We start from the raw sequence: 21,217 nt of genomic DNA, 5'->3' as shown, positions 1-21,217 counted from the left end.
CCTCTCCCATCCTCCACTCGCTCCCTCCATAAATCCAAACTCACTCACACAACCCCACGGCCATCGCGAAAAAATTCTGTAGTAATTATACAAAAGAAGTGCGCGAAATGCCGAAATAAAAATCGGGCAGCGAACAACAACAACAACCCCGTAAAAATGACGGATCGCAGGCATTTTTAAAACGTCGAAAAGAATTCGCGCACGTGGAAGTTCGCGTCCCCTTGATTTTTCGTTGTGGATTTTATGGCCAATTTTCAGTGAATTTCGTGCGGAAAATTGTGAAAAACAATGGTGCAGGTAATGTAGATTGGCGGCACAATAAGATTTCGGCGGTTGGTGCGATGTAAACAATAGAATTTCCGTTGCGAAAAGTGTCGCGATGAGCGCCGCAATTTCTTAGGGTTTTTTTCGCCCTCGGGGGTGGCTTGTCCCGTGTAAGGATGCCGAGTCGCGAGAATTCCGTGTCAACCATTTTTACGAGGCTGAATGCAAGTGTGGAGTGAATGGAGCGTGTTTGGATTAGGAGCGAACGACTCGTGTGCGGTTGGACTGAATCCGGAGTTCGATTAGGTCCCGAGCCAGCTGAAATTCCAGCGAGTCCTTGGAGCCAGCATCCGCGGAAATTCGCAGGAATCGGGTGAATCTCCCTCGCGGATGTGACCGAGTGTTTGGTTATGTTTTGAATTTCCTTGAGAAACGTCAAAAGACGTTTCCGGAAGAAGGAGCACAAGATGGGGCGCGGGCGGGCGCGCCAGGATAACAAGCTGCACGTCTTCGAGACTGGGAGCGTGGGACGGGCGCCTCCCGAGTGCATCAGCACCACCCTCCCGGATTGTCTCATCACACGCTCGGTGGGCATCACACATCAGTCGCCCACGTATCAGCTCGAATCTCGCACCGTCGACACTGGGACAGTGTCTGCCCTCGGAGGCGATGGAGGCCCCATTCCCAGGCCGGTCGTCACCTCGCCAAGTGGCCTCGTAGAGAAGCAACCGCGCCACTAGTTGGCCAGGCGGCAATCGGACAGTTCGCGGCAGCGGGAAGGATCGGCCCGGTGGGACCCAGTCCACGGCGCCCGCCTCCTCCGGGAAGAATGGAGCACAAAAAATGATTATTGATTTTGTTGTCAGTTTGCGATTGCGACTCGCGTATGTGGAGCTCCCATTTCGCTGTCCTTTGTGCGGTGCTTTTTTTCCGAGCCCGAGACCCACGAGCTGCGATTGCCGTGGCCGTTATTTAATCCGGGAGGCGGGTGGAGGGTTGGCTGTGGGCGCACGGGGAGGCTCCACGGCCCTGCAACCTGGCTGGATCATAGACTCTTCGGTCACTCTCTGCATGGATGGGCGAGGACGGGGCGGTGGACAAACAAGCGAACGATTCATTCCTGTGTTTTGTTGTTATTACTCGTAACATGGAAAGGACGTGCATGTGGCATGTTCAGAGTATGTCGCATAAATATGTTTACATTTCTGTTTACCGTTCGACGTCCTGTTTGATGTGATGCACCGCGCGAGGGCTGGCAATGCATGTGCTCCGTGCACCTGGAAATTGAGTGAAAATGCCGAAGGGCCGCGTCTGAAACAATCATTCCCCGGAGGCAGGAGTTGATTGGAAACGGGCGAGTGATGCGATGCAACCTCTGTGAACGGTGGCTGGAGGCTCACCTTTCCGCTGCAAGACGCCAAACAAACAAAACGAAGTTATTGGCAACTACTCAGGCAGTGAAAGCAAATGCATCGGGACCACGCTTACTTCTCCTTAGGAACTTTGATTGCTAAGGAAGTTGCCTTCCGCCTAAACACTCTTTCCATTGTGTGAATGACTTGGTCAATACGTTTCTCTCTAAGAATATGCTTCCACCTTATGCTGCATGACAGCCCGTTTTGAGTGGAGTCCGAGTAGCGATAATGGAGACAGTTGAGTGCTCCTAAATGCCTGATATGATGGCCAATGGAAGTTAAATCCAATTATCTACTTTGTGCTCATTTTCTGCTGCATTTCTTGATGGCTACAGCAAACTCAGGAGCTGTTTTTCCCTATAGACTTTTTGATGCTATATCTCCAGCTTAGGCAACAAATGTTTTTCATTCTAGGCAAGAACAGGTGGGTCGGTAAGTAAACTAATTCGATTTGAAATACAAGTTCCCCTCATGGAAATCCTTTTAAATTTGAAAGTAAATAACAGTCCAATAATGCTTTATTCCTTGTAATGTTTGACCGTTTTTTTATTTCTCCAAAACTCAGACTTTTGCCGAACTTTTTCGTGGCGATTTGTTCTGGCGGACATTCTTCTCTTTCTTCAGTCTTTGTCCCGTTCAAAAGCAGGGTCGGCTTGTCGTGACCGGTTTCGCCATTTGCTTCTATCAAATTATTTTAGGCGCAGATTTCCTGTGTCACTACGAGCTGTTTGTGGACCTGCAGGACAAAGCCTTTAGGGAAAATTTCCACTTTCGTGAACGACACTCTTTCCATTGTTTTCGAAGACGTTGCCGACCATTGCATTCCCGCCACATTCAAAACTACCGCAACATCGATACTGAAAGAAGTTTCTCCCAGCACGATGTGCTGCACCATATCAACACTACCGGCTCCCCAATCTTCTCAAAGATGCGTCCTTTTTCTCGCCAGCAGCGTGTTGTTACAAAGAAAGAGTTCAATGATTTAATGAAACTGGGTATTTGCAGGTCTTCCAATAGCCGTTGGTCCTCCACTTCATTTGGTCCCTAAGCCAAACGGCGTCTGGAGGCCATGCGGAGATTACAGGCGTCTGAATGTTCAGATAATTCCCGACCGATACCTTATTCTACTCAGACATGATTTCGCACACTTATTTGTGTGTGTGTTGGAGGTTGGGGAGAGGCAAAGTCTCTGAGCACTCAGACCTTAATGGTCCATTGTACCCGATTCCTCCGTCTAACGGAATATCCCGGATTCGTTTATGTATCACAGGTTTTCCGTTAGTGGGTGCTGCAGTTGGAGCACATCAGCACCAAAAATATGCGTCCGAAGGCGGGGCACTCACATAGAAAGTGTTCCGTGGATTCCGCTTCCTCATTACAGGATGGACACGTATCATCTTCGATAATTCCTATGTTGAACATATGCACAGCTGGTGAATTATGGCCAGTCAGAATGCCCACAATATTTCTGCAAGTCTTCCTGCTTTTCGACATGATAGATTTTGCAGCATGTTTGGTCTGTCTAGCAGCATTAAGGCTTTACCACCTGCCATTATGGGAAGCTTGTTCCTAGCTTTTGATAGCAGCATCAGCCAATGCTGCTGACACCCCAATTGCTGGTCCCGGTCCGGGCTTGGGGAAAGTTGAAGCCTCTTTTGCTAAGACATCCGAAATTTCATTTCTCGCTACACCACAATGACCAGATACCCAGAGTAAATCCACCGTATTGAAACTAGAAACAGAATTCAATCGGTTTCTACATTCCTGAACGATTTTTAAAGTGATCAAAGTACTACTCAATGTCCTCAATGCAGCTTGACTATCGCTACAAATTGCGATGCGCCTGCCCTTCAATCGTTCGTCAATCATCCAGGTTGCCGCCCTTAGGATCGCATACACCTCGCGAATGTCACGCTCAACCAGTCTCTCCAGACATTTCAGCGAAAATGATGTTTCGCTGATTTGCCTGAAGTTCTTTGGATTTGAATAGTCATCTTTCGCAGGCTTTGGTATGAAGGCTAGCTTCACCTCCTGCCAAGAGGAAGGCACGTAGCCCAGGGCAAGACATCCTCGAAAAATATTTCTTAGACGTTGCTCAAAGTGCTCTATACCCTCCTTTAGCATCGCTGGGTAGATGCCATCCATGCCAGGTGCTTTGAAGTGTTCAAATTATAATATAGCAGCTCTCACCTTTTCATTGGTAACAATCGCTCTCGCAGTGTACCATTTCCCCTTGCTACCCCTTCGTGTTGAAGAGTTTGCAGAATTCCAATTCACTTCTTCCCACTTCTGAAACCTGTTCTCCCGAGTGGTGTACTTCCAAGAGAGTTTGTATAGACTCAGCTCTGGAGTTCGTGCAAGAACCATCTGGTTTTTTAAGAGAGTCCAACTTGGCTGACTTGTCCTTATTAAGGACTCTGCCGAGTCTGGAAGTCTCAATTTCACCTTCTTGCTCCTCACAGTATGCTCTAAAAGAGTCTCGTTTCGAACGTTTTACGAGCTTCTTATATTCACACTGTGAGTTCCGGAAATTTAGCCAGTCTTCACCTTTATTGCTTTTGCAAGCACGATTTAAAAGTCGATGCTCTTTACCAACATGTGAATCAAATCTGTCAACCATTGAAATTCTTTTCGAAGCGACTCAACCCATCTCAATGTAACTACGGCGCCTACGATCGTGAGCTACTCGCCTCATACCTCTCCATCAAATCATCCTCATCAACGGCGCAACAACCGGTATCCGGTCTAGGCCTGCCTTAATAAGGAACTCCAGGCATCCCGCTTTTGCGCCGAGGTCCACCAATTCGGTAGCCCTAAAAGCTGTCTGGCGTCCTGGCCTTTGCCACCGCTCCATCTCAGGCAGGGTCTTTTTTTTCTACCATAGAGATTGCCCTTATAGACTTTCCGGGCTGGATCATCCTCATCCATACGGATTAAGTGACCCGCCCCCGGTTATCCTCATGTAGGGGGCCAAAAATTCTTTGGAAGATTCTTCTCTCAAACGTGACCAAGAGTTCACAATTTTTCTTGCTAAGAACCCAAGTCTCCGAGGAATACATAAGGACTGACAAGATCATAGTCTTGTACAGTAGGATGGTGAAACGTTTGGAGCGGAACAGTTGTAAGCTGAAATAGGCTCTGTTGTGCGGACTTCATCGTCGCAGCTGTTATCGGTTGTGATTTTCGACCCTAGATAGGAGAAATTATCAACGGTCTCAAAGTTACAGTCTCCTATCTTTATTCTTCCCGTTTTTGGCGCTAACGTTGCCACCTTATATTTTGTCTTGCCTTCATTCACTCTAAATACAGATTCAAATAGTTTGCTGTCTTCTGCTCAAACTCCTATTTACTCTACGAGACCTCAGACAATGGACGCAAGTCATTCATCCCGGCCGATTTTCGCAGGGATGTATTCAACACAATACACGATCTTGCGCACCCAGGCATCAGGACGATGAACCGGTTGGTCACGGGAAAATACGTCTGGTCGTCCATGAACAAGTAAGTAAATTCTTGGGTCAGATAGTGAGTCGCGTGTCAGAAATACAAAGTCAAGTACGTAAGAAAGGCAGTAGGCGTATTCCTTAGGTCGACCAAGCGCTTCCACACCTTCCGTCTCGACATCATCGGGCCTTTGCGAGACTCGCACGGATACGAGTTTTGCTTCACAATCATCGACAGGCTGACGCGGTGGCCTGAAGCAATACCTTTGACTCACATTAGGGCACAATCATGTGTCGAGGTCCTCTGTCGAGAGTGGATTCCGCGCTTTGGTGCACTAGTCGTAATCATCACGAACTAGGGAATGCAGTATGAGTCTACTTTTTTCTTGGAGTTAGGTAAGCTCCTTGGCTTCAAATGGCACAGGACTACTGCATACTATCAACAGTCCAATGGGATGCTGGAACGTTGGTACCGGACGTTGAAGGTCACCTTAATAGTTCGTGACCATCCGTCGTGGTTGCGGTCCTTGTCTTTCGTCCTCCTCCGCCTTCGCACAGCATACCGAGAGGAGTTCACGGCTAGCTTCGCGTAGATGGTGTAGGGAGAGAATCTGCGTCTCTGCGCTGATCCTGGGCTGAACGTCAGAGCCATGTTAAGCGACTCCGGCATGCTGTGTCTGCTCAGAGACGCGGTTTGGAAGCTGCGACCGACTCCACCTTCCGGACACACGAAAATGGAGGTCGACGCCCCCAGGAACCTCAAGACGTGCTTACAGGTCCTCATTCGAGTGGACGCTCCTCGAAGGCGGGTAGCCACCATAGGAGGGCCCCTTTACAGTTCTGGGGCGAGGTAAGCACTCTTTTAAGCTCGAGGTTCAAGGCGGGCCGAAGTGGATCTCGTCTCCTTGTCGAAATTCAAATCGTTTGATGAGCCGACGGACGCTTCAAAAAAGCGCCCGCGAAGCATCAAGTTCGCCCAGTAACCCCATTGGCGGGATCACTTTGCTCTGATGAACCCGCACGGTTTCAGCTGGGGGCTGAGTCTTTTAGGATGCAGTGCAATTTTTATTAACAGAATAACAATAATGAAGGAAAATTTCGAAACAGCAGCTTCATAAAAGCTCATTCAGACTCCAGGGTCGAAGCAGAGTATCTTATATAAAGCAGTGAAACGAACCCTTGAAGCCTGCCCCAAGACATCAAAATCATTCTTGGGGATTTCAGTAGCGATATAGGAAGGGATCTGATATATCAGCGGTATATTGGGCTTGTCAGACGAAATTGTTGTTGGAAATACATATATTGTTTCGGCGGAAAGAGATTCACAAACAAACAAGGTTTCCTTGAAATCAAATTGACGATCTGTAGTCGAACGCCACCACCTTTCTGCCTTGATAAATGCCAGGCCAGCCAAAATTATGTATCATCGCTGTTGGTTTCCGGCAATGCGCTTCAAATCTCTCTACAAGAAGAAACTTGCACTATTCAACCACAACAAAATTGGGGGGCCAGAATATACACTCGCATCATCATCTCGTTGGTATGGTGCTTTTGGCTCTAGTAACAATATGATGGGGCCCAGGCACCTACGTACCATCGTTAACGCTTTGTCGAAATCTGCTTGAGCACCCTCTAGGACTTCCTGAGAAGCGTGCACTCGTCCACTATTCTGCACTATATGTTTCTATGGCAACCTATTCGTCGGCCATCTTGGGAGATTGGGTTCCCTTGCATGGTGTAGTCAGCCATGAATTGATCACTCTTCCTTTATGTGTGACTCATTGCCACTTCCGCCATCTGACCAACACGTCTACGAGTAGCTGGCCCCTACGCCAATGAAGTTTTTCCTTCGACATTGCATGAAGCCAGAGTCATAGCATCCCAGATATATTCGCTGTGGACGCTGTCGAAATCCATGAAGAGTAGATGGTGTGCGGGAATCGGAACTCCGTGTATTCTTCTAAAAAGATCCGAAGGGTGGCATGTTGGTTAGTATAGGAGGATGGGAAAATGACGCGACGCTTCACGTGATTGACTTGCGCATGTGGGGATGAGAGTTTGATGAGGCGGCCATTTGTTGAACAAACTTGAAAGACTTGTGACTCATTTGTTCGATTGGGAAAGAAAATGTCAGCGATATATCGGAGTGGAGCACTGAAGAAATATCGGTGACTGTAGTGACCTCTGGGTGGCATCAGTCTTTGCCTGGACGTGAGTGCAGACTTCAAGGTCTCTAGGAGTGCGTGATGAGATGGCGAAGGCTGCTTCAATTGGGCAACGGACTCCCCATAGCACGTGCAATAATCCAGTTTCTCCACGATTGTTTCTCTTGTCGAGGACCAGATTGCCGGTATAGAGCAGGTAGCAAACGTATTGCAGGCGGCTGTAGGACGAAGGGTAAGACCTGTGATTAGGACGGATCGTCGTAAGCCAAAATAGCGGCGTTCAGCTTCCGATGCCAACTTTGCAGCATCCCATTGAAATGCAGATGGTGTGCAGATCTCCGATGACAATTGAAGATAGCAGATTCGAACTGCATTCCCTGGTCTGTGACTATTACGGCTGGAACAGCAAAGCGCGGAATTCACTCTTCGCAAAGGGTTTCAGCACATGACTGTGCTTAGGCCGCGACGTAAACCAATCAATGATCGTGAAGCAGTTACTTGTAACCGTACGATTCTCGCAAAGGGTCTATAGTGGCAGGATGTATGGTGCGGAGGCAATGCACCTACTTTCTTCTTAACATGCCTGGTGATCTTACACTTCTGGGATGCAATGTCCTCGTTGGCCTAAAAATTAACATCCTTGTTCATGGACGGCCAGAAATATTTGTTAGCGGCTAGCCGGCTCGCTATCTGAATGCTGGGGTGTGCGAAATCATGCACAGAGCGAAATTCTGCCATATGGAAAGCGCCGGAATATATGGCCTAGCTTCTTTTTGAGGTTTTGTGTTAAACAAAGAGTAGGTCAGCCAAAAAATGAAATCTGCTGTTATCGACTTTGAAAACATAAGCGAACGGCATTGCTCTCTGTAGTTGCGAGGTATATTTAGAAATATAAACCTCATTAACGTCCACGCCTCTACAAAGGAGACTGCAGAGTCGGAAAAGGATACCTTCTACGAGGCAGTAGAACGAACCCTCGAAGCCTGTCCCAGATATGATATACTTGGGGATTTTAACAGCCAAGTAGGGAAGGAGCTTGTATTCAGGCGATACATTGGCTCCCATAGCTTACATTAAAATACAAATGATAACGGACTGCGAATTATTCAATTAGCAGTGTCACAGGAAATTGTTGTTGGAAGTACCTGGTTTGCGCGGAAAGCAGTCCACAAACAAACGTGGGCCTCTCCAGATGGGACCACTTTCAACAAAATTGACCACCTGTTGATCGAACGCCGCCACCTCTTAACTTTGATGAATGTCAGAACATATAGGGGGGCCAATATAGACTCGGATCAACTATCTCGTTGGCATTGTGCTCCGAGTGTCCATACCAAAGAGGCTTCACTCCAGGTAAACCAGTAACAGATCAGATTTTCTCTGTGCGGTAAGCGATGGAAAAACTGTTGGAATATGGACATCAGTTGCACCATCTTTTCATCGATTTTGATTAGAATCCGTTTATTTCTTCGGACATTTCAATTCGTTTCCTGGACTGCTAGAACCCTGATCGTGTACTAGCTGACATGGTGAAGTAGATTTTTGGTAGCACCAGCTCTCAGTGTTTCCAGTGGCTTGACAATCTGAACCTAAGACCGTAGTCTTTATTTCGTTTGCGCGGTATTGATCTTGTTCGAGACTATTCATCCTGTCTCTGTACATGTTATTTGGTTTTTGGTGATCGATGGGTCCATTGCCGTAGAACCCATTGACGAAGGGGTGTGGCCAGGTGAGTTGCAGTATGATGAAGGTATTCCAACTAAGTTGGGCGTCCAGCTATCCTCAATTATGGATTTTACTGAGGATAATACTAAGTGTGTTGCCTCAAGTCCTTGAGAACCGCTTGCTATTTACATAATATTCCGGGGTTGACCATACTCATATATACTTTATCAAATATTGGTGGTATTCCGAAAAGGAAGAAAGGCTGTAGACGGTCAATATAAATTACGTGAGTCCAGGGTTGGCAAGAGCCGCAGTACCTGTTTACAAAGTTGATTCATCTAGTGAAGGCGGAGGATGTGGTTATTGCTTAAGGTTGAATTTAATGTTGTGCTTACCTGGGTTTCCACGTCCTCTAAGTCTCCCCCTCGTTTATTCTCTCTTCTAATACTACCCAAAGTGCCGTCATTGTACTATTTTCCATTGTCCTTTGTTTTCCAAAGGATCTGAAATAGTTGTCAGGATCCTGGACTTCTTCCATAATTTTTATCTAAATAACGTCCTGGGGAGATAGCAGTATTTTTTTAATTAATTTAAATTTCAATTTTTATTTTGAGCTGTCGTGATCGTTGTCTGTTTGGGCTTTGCTAATCTTTGTGCTGATACAGCATCTCAGGTGCTTTAGATTCCCTTAATGTCAAAGATGTTGTCATAATTAAAAGGGTCCTGCACTTCTACGTTACAATGGTATCTTGAAAGATAATACTTACACGATCCATAAGCTTCTTGAGAGAGATAAACGTGTGACAGTTTCCAGAATTCCAATATAGTTTGGAAAAATGATGAATACATAATACTTAGTCTGTGTCCAGTGAGTTTCTCATCCTCTGAAGCCAGAATAGAAGGTGATATTGTCACTACGGTTTATAGAGAGGAACACGCATTCCTGGAAAGCATATTCGTTGTGTTGGAACCCGTAAACGTCATTACGCCCGCGAATCCCAACCAGTCGTAGGGGGGAGGAGCCAGCAAATGTAAGAATTAGGACCCGACTTACATCTTACGAAATCCCGGCAAGTATGCTGGATTATATTCGATTCCATTTTGGGTTATTATAATTTGTTATTGGAGCTGATTTTGCTGTATTTGTTGGGCTGAATTTTTGTGAATTTAGGGCTTGGAGAACGGTGAATTTCGTAGAAAAATTGACGTAGTTGTGATTTCCAATTAGTTTCGAAATTAATAAGAGTAATCATTTTGAGCTCTCCTGAAAATAGCAAACATCATCCTACAGACTTCATTTCTCCCCGACATCTCTTTTTCTCCATCCAATGTTTCCGCATGGAGCCAATATCGAGCATCGGTAACAACATTCTGAACGAATTGTTTTTTTTTCGTCCTCATCCTGGCTACAGTAAAATTCTTTTCAGGTTCGGAAACGTATTTCGTTTTTTTTTTTGGCTCCAATATATCCTTCCTGATATGTGTGTCGCTCATGGGTGTCCATGAAGCAACGATAGTTTTTGGAAAAGAATGGACTCATCTCACACCTCTTTTCGGGGGGAGTTTTCGGGTTGTCGGATTCATTTTGATATTTGGAAAAATCGACAGCAAAGCGAGTATTATAGTGCCGCGACTTCCATGTTGTCCTTACCGCCGTCGCATCATTCGCATATCTCTCACATATGCATGCATTGGAGATGGTTCCTACCTTGCTTTTCATTTTTATCTTGTCCCTTTGCTCTTGTATTTTTCACTTCTACGTGGGGGTGTATTGCTTTTACTCTTGTCGTTGACGAAGTTCAATTTTTTTTCTGCTCGTATTTTTTGGACCAAATGGCTCAGTTATTGCTTTTCATGATTCGCGGACTGAAAAAAGTTGGGGGTTCCTGTGCGCACGGTGATTCCTCATACCATATCGGGACTGAAATGTATTTTTATATTTTTCATGTTGTTTTTGTATATTTTTCATTGGAGTTTGTCCGTTTGAAGTATGCCTGGGCAACGATGAAATAACGATGAACAAATCGAAATGGTTGTCGATTGGAACCGTAGTGGGATGTATGTGGTGGAGGTGCCAGAGCACTGTCCAACCCTTGCCCAAATGGATAATGACGACTCGGCAGTGATGGGTGTTTGTAGGAAGGTTATATGGCCGAATGAGCACTAGGTGCAATGTTGACGGATGTTGATACTATTCGAAATATACTTTTGACGTTATCACAGGTTCCTCTTGTTTCGAGTTGAAGGGGTTTCAGTGATGTGATGGAGGATAGAGTGCGTTTCTTCATGGACTTGGGGATTTCGTTGGACAGATAATTTGACTATTGATTATGAATTTTGTTTGGTTTGATTCTTGGATCAGTTTCTACCTTACTCTTTCGATTTGTTATTTGTCTGTTTTGGATTTTAAGGGTTTAAGTTTGTTTCTTCTGGGGCAAAATATTCATTTTGTTAAGGTATTCTGGCTCCATTGTTTTCAATGATTGCAAAGTTCCATTTATTGCAAAAAGAAAGTATTACATACATATTGCACATTAGATACTGTTGTATAATCGTGGTCGTTGTATACATTGTCGAATTTGAGGATAGGGAGTTATTTTGCTTGAACTTAGCTGGATCATCCTCATCCATACGGATTAAGTGACCCGCCCACCGTAACCTATTGAGCCGGATTTTATCCACAACCAGACGGTCATGGTATCGCTCATAGATTTCGTCGTTCTGTAGGCTACGGAATCGTCCATTGTCATGTAGAGGGTCAAAAATTCTTCGGAGGATTCTTCTCTCGAACGCGGTCAAGAGTTCGCAATTTTTCTTGCTAAGAATTCAAGTCTCCGAGAAATACATCAGGACTGGCAAGATCATTGTCTTGTACAGTAAGAGCTTTGACTCTATGTTGAGACGTTTCGAGCGAAACAGTTTTTGTAATCTGAAATAGGCTCTGTTGGCTGCCAACAACCGTGTGCGGATTTCATCATCGTAGCTGTTATCGGTTGTGATTTTCGACCCTAGATAGGGGAAATTTTCAACGGTCTCGAAATTGTAGTCTTCTATCTTCATTGTTTTCGTTTGATCAGTGCGATTCGATGCTTTTCGTTCTTTTGGTTTTAGCGCTGACGTTCCCACCATGTACTTCGTCTTGCCTTCATTGATGTGCAGCCGATATCGCCAGCACAAGCCAGTAGTTGGATGAACTTAAAAAGGATCGTGCTCCTCGTATTTGCCTCAGCATCACGTCTTGAGAGTAATTCTGTTGCTTTTATCTGGCCTCGCACCTTGATCAGGGTCAGCCTAGTCAACCTTATCAATTTCGTTGGGAAATCGAATTCTCTCATGGCCGTGTTCAGTTTTACCCTGGCTATGCTATCATAGGCGGCTTTAAAGTCGATGAAAAGATAGTGGAACTGATGTCCATTTTCCAACAGTTTTTCTATCGCTTGCCGCGGAGAGAAAATCTGATTTGTTGCTGATTTGGCTGGAGTGAAGCCTCTTTGGTATGGGCCAATGATGTTGTGGGCGTATGGGGCTATCCGGCCTAGCAAGATAGCGGAGAATATCTTATAGATGGTACTCAGCAACGTGATACCCTTATAATTGCTGCACTGTGTGATATCTCCCTTTTTACGTATGAGGCAGATAATTCCAGGCAGTGATTCGTTGTCCCACACCTTGAACACAAGTTGATGAACCACTTTTTTGTAATTGGTCGCCTGTATATTTAACCAATTCGGGTGTAATTCCATCGGCTCCTGGCCACTTATGATTTTTAAGCCAATGACGGACTGTTTCTTCTATACTTGGTGGTAGCAGTATTTGTCCGTCGTCCTCAGTTGGCGGAATCTCCAACTCGCCGATGTTCTGATTGTTCAGTAGTTCATCAAAGTGCCCAACCCATCGCTCCAATATGCCCATTCTGTCGGAAATCAGATTTCCCTCTTTGTCTCGGCAGGATGAGCATTAAGGTGTGTAAGACTTCATCCTGCTGACTTGTTGGTAAAACTTCCGCATTTGGTGCGGTTGCTTCCTGTACTTTTCGAATTCACAGACCTGATGGTTCTCACAGGCTTCCTTTTTCCGTCTGTGAAGTCGCTTCTCCGCTCGACGGAGTTAGTGATAAGTCTCTGCGCGTGCCCGCGTTCTTTGAGAATGCAACATTACTCAGTAACCGGCTTTCTTCCGTTCGGTTGCTAGCTTACACTCATCGTTAAACCAGCCGTTCCGACTCTTTTTGTGGTTGGGGCCAAGTATGTTTGTGCCCTTATTTATGATCAAGTTTTGTTTGTATACGGGACTTAATTATTCAATTTCCATATCTGTTCGAGTTGTTTGCGACGATTACTGACTGTGACGGATTTAAGCTTTTACTTAGTATTAAGGTTGTCAAGCTTTCATCTCTGGGCAATGTTTGCATTGTAGGAGATTTCAACCCCCATTACCTGCCGCTTCTGTTCATGTTCCACACAATAACAACGGCGTGGCAGACGGTGCCTATATTGCGGTAAGGTGCCTATATTGCTTGACTAAATCGCCGAAACTTATATTTTAAGAAGAGCTAAAAATAACTTTTTAGTGTGTTGTTCTCTTCGTGACCATGGCCTTTATCACTGAGAGATAGGTGTTACATAGTCGTTAATAGTGTTGAACGATCCTTCTTGAAAATTAACTCTGAAAAAATATTCACTACAATGCCGTGCCCTGTGGGAGTTAGTCAATTAAATATAACGTCTGACAAGAACAGAGGGCGAGCAGAAGAAAACCTATCCTAGGTACCGTCATTTTAAATCCGATAAAGCCGGATAGATGCAGTGCAGTTTCGCCTTCTTTCCGTCCTTACCCTCGCTATAAACAGTAGAGCTCACAACGTTAATTTTCCCTGAGCAGTGACCGTAAGAAGCCCCGTTCACAGTTGTATCTCACAACTCTGATATTCGATCGCCAAACTGCTATTGTCACTGTTGTCATTAGCGTGAACAAGTCCAATTAGGGAATTTATGGTAACCTTGCAACTTTGCCTTATAAATAATCATCAAACAACACACAAAATCTTGATAAATTTCAAATAGTTTGACGAATGTTCTGAATCGTAACTTCGAATTAGTATTAATGATGAAAGTAATTGTGCAGTTCAACCGAAAGGCCGCAATCATCGAAAGCGTTTGTTCTGGGCACTTCGTAGAAATCAGAAATCATCCAGTTCTACATGTACCTGAGTTGTGTATGACGATTTCGCAATCGATGAGGTCAAACGAAACATTTTCAACATCGTCAAGGAAAACCGAGTCTCATATTTATTTAACAAAGGAAGATGTGTGAAAAAAGAAGTTTATTTGCTTGTTTTGGCAAATATAGTGACGCTGTGCATTCTGGAAAGCTCTAAGCGGGACAATACTTCTACATAAGTCATACATGTGTGTCACTGTCAAATCGGTCAGTTCCATGATATACGTAACGACGGACACCATTGTCTACGGTACTGACTTAATAATAGGTGGCTCGACGTCAAAACTAGCGCTTTTCCAACCTGGAACCTGACCACCGCCGAACTAAACTACCAGCTTCCTTACTATCAACTATGCTCTGGTACCCACATCGGATTAAGTCGACCGGATGATAATTGGGTGGCAGCATCAAAAATCGTGACCAAGAAATATCAACTGAGAAGTATCTCTTTCCAACTGTGCCTTGGCTTCTAATCTGACCTTGAAGAGGAATATTTTAACAACCTTTTCCTAACGGAGGGAGTTTCGCGATTTTTTTCAGATTTTCGGATTGGGTAATATCTGAGAATGGGTTCGTCAAAGAAATGATCGCTTTCTAGATTTAAACACGCATGTTAAAACAATAAAATTCATTTTTTTGTTTGGGATATAAGGGATCCTAAGTCCACATCTACTTAATGTTGGACCGGACCAGATGGAGAGCAACTTACTTTCACTTTTTGGTGCCTTTTTCGGTCACGCTGGTCTCAGGGCAGAGGTGAGGCAGCGTCTGATGAATTGTGTCTGCCCTGGATGAAATCGTCGTTCTTTGCATTTTTTGGATACTTGGTTGCTATGCTCAAAATGATGGATCCGTGGACCGTAAAGTGAGAGTAAGCTGCTCTCCGTTCTAGGGTTTCTTCTGACGGCTACCGCAAGGCGCGTTCACTTGACCTGGAAGCCGGTTTCTGACAGATCTCTAACTGCAAGATTCCGATTCAGGTTAAGGAATATCACAATCGTACAATGCTATGCACCAACGGGGATTTCCAATATAGTGGAGAAGGATGGTTTCTACGAGCAATGAAACGTAGTTCAGGGGGGGTTTTCTAAAGGTGATATTGTGATCCTGATGGGTGATCCGAATGCCAAGGTTGTATCTGACAACTCTTGGTGACAGTAACGATAATGATGGGAGGTTCGTGGATTTCTACAACTTCCACCGCCTCGTTTTTGATGGCACATTGTTCGAGCACGGAGCCTGCCATGTCAGTTGGGGTTCAACTGACCGACCTCGGGTACAAACTTTCAAATCGACCAATTCGCGATCAGCAGTTGATCTAGGTGTTGTCTTCTGAATGTGCATAACAAGAGAGGTGTTGACACCGACCTCGAAAGAAACCACCATTTGATGGTCGCTTGCATGTTTGGTCTGCCATTTCTCACAGGCTTGGGAAGCTGCGATCCTCCAAGTTCAACATCGACCACTTGTATCATCCAGCTATCGCTCGACAGTGGGATAGTTATCTTTCTGATCGGACGGCAGATATACTGAGTAACCCGCCTGTGAATATTGATGAGCATTGGGCCGCCATCAAATATGTTTTATTCTGTGGTGCTACGCAAGTCGTCGGCCACGTCCCGAAGCTACGTCATAAAATCTGGCTTATTGCAGAATTGCGGAAGTGTCAGTGAACGAGAGGGTTAAAGGCTTTGTTGACCGCCGAAGGTGATGGTGGGCGCGATGCGTTGGAACTTCGGTAACGAACGAAATCCCGAGAAGTTCAGCGTAGTGTGCGCCGTGATAAGAGAGAGTTTGCTATTGCACTTGTGGAAGAGCTTCCATGTGGTCGCATATCTTTCGATGGTCCTGGACGTTGGAAGGGCGTTAACGGTCGACTGCCCACCCTCGATGACGAACAACTGAAGAGATTGCAAGAGCATTTCACCACGGTTCTTAACCGTATCACACCCGATGAAGCTCCTCTTCTTATGGATGAAATGGTTAATCACCGTAGTATACGGATACGAACTGTTCCCCCAAGCAAAAACAAATCTTTTCCGCCATCAATGCATTCAAACGAAATAAAGCCGCACGGCTTGACGATCTTCTCGCAGAGGTATTTATCGCTGCAGGTTTGCCACTTCCGTTCGTACGGAAATCTTGGGAATTCGAGACTTTTCCCAGAGATTGGGAGAAGGGGATGATCGTTAAAATTCCAAAATATACCTGTTTTAAATGCGGCATGTGGAGGGGTATCTGCGCGCTCTCTCCCGTTGCAGAGATAATACAATAATCTTGGAACGCATCAAAAAAAAAAATCTCGAAAGCTTGATCGTCAGAGAACAGGCTGGTTTCCGCTCACGATCCTCCTGCATTGACCAAATTAATACCCTACGGGTCATTGCGTGTGCGGAGTTTAGAACTTCGCTTCACCTGATTTCGAGAAGGCTTTCAATGGCGTGAACATGGAGCGAATCTGACATGCTCTACCCAGGACGGCGTTCCGGAGAAACTAATAGCTATTATCAGAGTGACATATCATGACACGAAATGTCACTTGTTATACCGAAGTAAAATTCCGGAGGATTTTGAGGTCGAAAGCGGAGTGGAATATAAATTGGGGAATATCCACCTACTCTGTGATGTCTTTCAAGCACGGACTTACCGAGACTCCCACCATATCTTGACATTTCGAGACCTAAATGATTGTGAAATGCTTCCCTTCTCATTTTACGTTGATCGAGTTATATATGGGGGCGAATATGAGGGAAACGTCCTCAATTTTGATGTTAATTCTTTATGGAATTCCGACGAAATGTAAAACACGAAAAACTTCGAAAACAAAATAATAATTTTCAGTTCCTGGAGTGAGGCAGTGACTGACAATACAGCTCGTATAGGATTAAAGGGATGCATCAACATCCAATCAGAGAACTCCTTCCGTTGCGAGAAAAATGAAAAACGGACATGCAAGCCTAAGCAATACAATCCAACGAACTCAAAACCATTTCCCATTTGGAATAATTAAGAATTGCCTTTTCGCTGGTAATACCCTACCTACCTTGTAAACACCGATATTTCGGGAACTACTTGTCCCCTTCATCTGTGTTACAAGCCTCCCATTTCTGCCATCGCACCAACTCTCGATGTTGCTTTAAGATTTTTTTACCATTCAAAGTTGACGCTTCGTAGGCCGAGTGTTTCACTAATCCCTGAATTACCAATGGAACCACCCTCTTGATCGGATCCAACGTCACCCGTTAAATCATACCATTCATTCCCGACAACTCACGCCCCAAACAAAAATAAATGTTCAGTGATACCAAATTTAATAAAAAGTACTTTTCTATTGCCGAAGAAGTTTGAATTCGTGAAGAAAATAAAAGCTTGAAAAAAAAAACAGAAGGTAAACGATAAAAAAAAGTAAAATAAGTCAAATTTGCCTAGCCAACCCTCCCGCGATGTCTTAAGCATTCGTCCTAAGCCGTGGATCCTTGCAAGTCGCACTCAATCCACCCTAGAATCTTGTTCATGTTCACGCTTCTCTTATTGCCTCTTCTTGTGGTGATTTGTATATGATGTGTAACAGATTGTACAGAGCTTTTCATAGATTTTTGTTCGCTATCGGTCGTGGTTATCCTTTCGACACTTGATTACTATTAAATGTGATGTTTTTTTTCATATTTTGCGGCCAAGTTATAATAAAATGTAATAAGCGCCGGAAATTAAAAATTTACATTGCACTTTCCCAACCGAAGAAGTCATCCTTCAGTGTTTATGGTGTCGATTAATTATTGTTTTCTAAATAGGCTTTGGACGATTATGACGTCCAGCAGGACCTCCCGCAAGCATTACAGCTTCTCGGTGAGATGAACAATAACGTTAAGCAAGTGTCCGACTTAGTTGAAGGGATGCTACAACGAGTGAAAACCGGAGAGCTGTCTACAGAATACGGACTTAGTTTTTTGGAAATCAAATATCACATGCTTTTAAATTATCTGATAAATTTAACATATGTTGTTTTAAGAAAATGTTCCGGTAAGTAAAGTGACAGGACGTGTTTATTAGAGTAAAACTGACGAGATATTAATGTAAATTTCCAGGACAAACAATAGAACGTGATCCATCCATAGACAGACTTATTGAAATTCGTACAGTTCTTGAGAAAATTCGACCGATAGATTATAAACTGCGCTATCAAATTGATAAATTGGTCAAAACAGCCGTAACTGGTGCCACAAGTTCATCCGATCCGATTACCTTCAAGCCAAATCCAAATAATTTAGTATCACAACTTCCGGAACAGGGTTCAAATTCAGAAGCATCTGAATCATCTGAGGATGACACCGATGATGATAGCAAACGTAAAAAATCAAGTGGCAGTAAATCCGAATCAAAAACGGGTGTTTATGTGCCTCCAAAATTAACGGCAGTCCACTATGACGGGGACGAGACAAAGGCGGAACGTGAACGAAAAATGTTGGAACGTGCACGAAAGAGGGCGTTATCGTGAGTATTTTTGGTATTGATTTGTGTAGATAGTTTTTGATACATACGTTTCGGTAGATCTTCCATATTGCAAGATTTGAAGGAGGAGTACTTGGATGTTCCAACTGAGGTGTCGTCTGGATCTCGAGCACAACAAATCCTTTCGAAGGCACAAAAAGAGAAACAGGAATATGAAGAAGCGTATTTGACACGGCTTCCGGTTACTAAGGCTGAAAAGCAGCGGCAACGTCGATTGACTACAATAGGTAAAGATTTTGATGACAATATTGGTTTTAATTTTCTCAGAGGACTAATTTTTATTTTGTGTCTATTTGACCTTTAATTTTTGTACGTAGCGACATGTTTTTAACATTTTTTTGTCACTACCTCAAGAGTTCTTAAAGAGACTGATTGAGAATCTAGAGTAGCACATCATTTTTCTACCATAAACAAAGCAATTATGTGATTATTTGTTAATTTTCTTCCCAGGAACGTTGGGTGATGAAATAACGAGCTTTGCAGATATAAGTGCTTTGCATGGTGGCAGTTCTAGCGGCGGCGGTGGTGGTGGTAAGAAACGAAAGAAAAAAGGTTTAGGTAAAAAACGGGGTGGCAAGAAAAAACGATTCCATTGAAAGACATGATTCGCTACTCACGGGATCTTCAAATTGGGAGGTAAAATTTACAGCAAAAGCAAAGAGACGAAATCAACATCAGAATATTTTGCCTTCCCTTGAATACATTGCATCCCGTTTGCGTTTGAAATGACAAGCGACTTGTGTCACCCAATTCTCAGTATAAATGTTCCAAAGTCTGAATGAAGAAGCCATAGCCAATGCCAAGAAATATAAATGAGTATTTTTTGACCTTTATTTTTAAATTTTCATAGAATAATGATATTATACTGATTGATTGATTGTTTATTCGCAAAGTAATCGACTCATTGATTGTTTTTTCTTTTAAATATTGCCAATGTTGTTCATGGAATATAATATTTCAAGGAGGTTTATTTGAAGGGGATGTAGATTGTTTCGTTCCATTTTTCAGTTTTTTTTTGCAATAGAGAATATTTTATTTCAATAATTTCTAGTGTTTGTTCTCGTTTATGTTGTGGAATATTTCTTTTAGTTTAATGTCTACATATTGAAGTGTGGATTGAAGCAATATCTTCAAAAGTGTACTCATACTTAAGTGAGTTGAACTTGAAACTGTAACAACTTCGTCATATTTTGTTGAATTAATTGACATTCGAAAGAGCGGTAAGTTGGCTGCAGTGGTTGAGCGTCTGTTTGGGTTGGTGCCCGTCTCGTGGCTGAAGCCTTATTGCTTTCAACGCATTAAATTTTATAAAAATGAAATTGAAGCACTGCCTCATTGAATATGAAATAGAAAAAAATAATAAGTCTGAATCGCTATTGACATCCCATTAAGACCCGTCGTGTAGGATTTTGATTGCAGGCCTGGAAGGTTTTGTATGCAACGAAACCTTATTAAAATTAATTCAATGTCTGCCTGTCCGTCTGTCACACGAGATTTTCTTCGAAACGGCATGAACTCTCGTCACGAAAATTGGTGAGAATATGTAGTCTGCGAATCGCTACACGTCCAACGAGTTGCATTATTTTGTGTTAGGTTGAAGTGGAGTTCCCGATATAAGTCGCGGCCAATGAAATGTGGACAAGTTGAAAAAGTTAAATTACATCCTTTTATGACCGAAATCTTCAGCCAAATTTAAGAAGCAAGGCAAGGATCGAAAACGCAAATTATTGTGCTTAAAATTCTTTGAATTGATTAAATTTTTCAAGACTTCTGCTGGAATGCCTTCGTGCCAAACCTTTTGGATTACTATGTCTAACTCTTTTAAATTAGTCGACCCCTCTTTCGCTATCTGCACTTTCATTATGCGCCAAAGGTTCTCTATTGGGTTAAGATCTGGACTGTTGCCAGACCATAACATACAGGAAACACCGAGTTCGCGTAAATAATTCTTTACCTGCTAAAAGATTGGGAAAGGTAAGATAGTTGAAATTGCGGTCTATTGTTGAGAATGGAATAAGAATTAAGGAAAACATGATGCTTACCAACTGAGCACGATGACAAGGAGCAGAACCAGCTTGGAAAGACATTTGATCCACATGCGAAAAATGCTCTTCGAGGACAGGTACCTAATTTTCTTCCAGGTTTTTATAATCAACAGCCTTGTCCCTTCAAGCATAGCCAATCGTCCAATTTGGTGATACGAAAAGCATCACCAAATCATTCTGCTCACTGGATGCCTCTCTCGCTCTCCGTTGCTTCTGCGCACATACTGCATTCCATATTATTCCATATTCCAATATTGAACTTCGTTTCATCTGAGAAGATCACATTCTTCCAATCATCAACAGCTTGCCAGCTTTTATGCTCCTTAGCCTATTCAAGGTGTTTCCGTTTCATTTGAGCCGTCAAGCGCAGTTTCCTAGTGGGTCGGCGTGTACATATCCCAGCCTTTTCGAGTCTTTGTCGTACAGTCCTTGTAGAAACTGGTGTTCCTCCAAGTCCAACAAAATGCCTTCTAACGTCCTCAGCCGTTCTG

At 43.8% G+C, this 21,217-nt stretch overlaps 1 protein-coding gene across 1 annotated transcript; it reads left to right on the top strand.

Annotated features, from left to right (window-relative positions):
* The first annotated feature begins 122 nt into the window (after positions 1-122).
* LOC119651924 (neuroguidin) lies at positions 123-19,725 on the top strand. Its single transcript, XM_038055754.1, has 5 exons — positions 123-297; positions 17,964-18,192; positions 18,258-18,663; positions 18,721-18,908; positions 19,132-19,725. The coding sequence occupies exons 1-5, from the start codon at positions 289-291 to the stop codon at positions 19,275-19,277; spliced, it is 978 nt and encodes a 325-aa protein (XP_037911682.1). The 5' UTR covers positions 123-288; the 3' UTR covers positions 19,278-19,725.
* The last annotated feature ends 1,492 nt before the right edge of the window (positions 19,726-21,217 follow it).

The sequence above is a fragment of the Hermetia illucens genome, chromosome 3 (genome assembly GCF_905115235.1).
Source record: "Hermetia illucens chromosome 3, iHerIll2.2.curated.20191125, whole genome shotgun sequence".
In the NCBI taxonomy this organism is placed as follows: domain Eukaryota; kingdom Metazoa; phylum Arthropoda; class Insecta; order Diptera; family Stratiomyidae; genus Hermetia; species Hermetia illucens.
This window is presented reverse-complemented; position numbering and strand designations above follow the sequence as displayed.

Excerpts from the sequence above, each read along its gene's own strand:
- LOC119651924 (XM_038055754.1), top strand. Across the intron at positions 18,664-18,720 it reads GCACGAAAGAGGGCGTTATC|ATCTTCCATATTGCAAGATT; the intron begins GTGAGTATTTTT and ends ACGTTTCGGTAG. Across the intron at positions 18,909-19,131 it reads ACGTCGATTGACTACAATAG|GAACGTTGGGTGATGAAATA; the intron begins GTAAAGATTTTG and ends TTTTCTTCCCAG.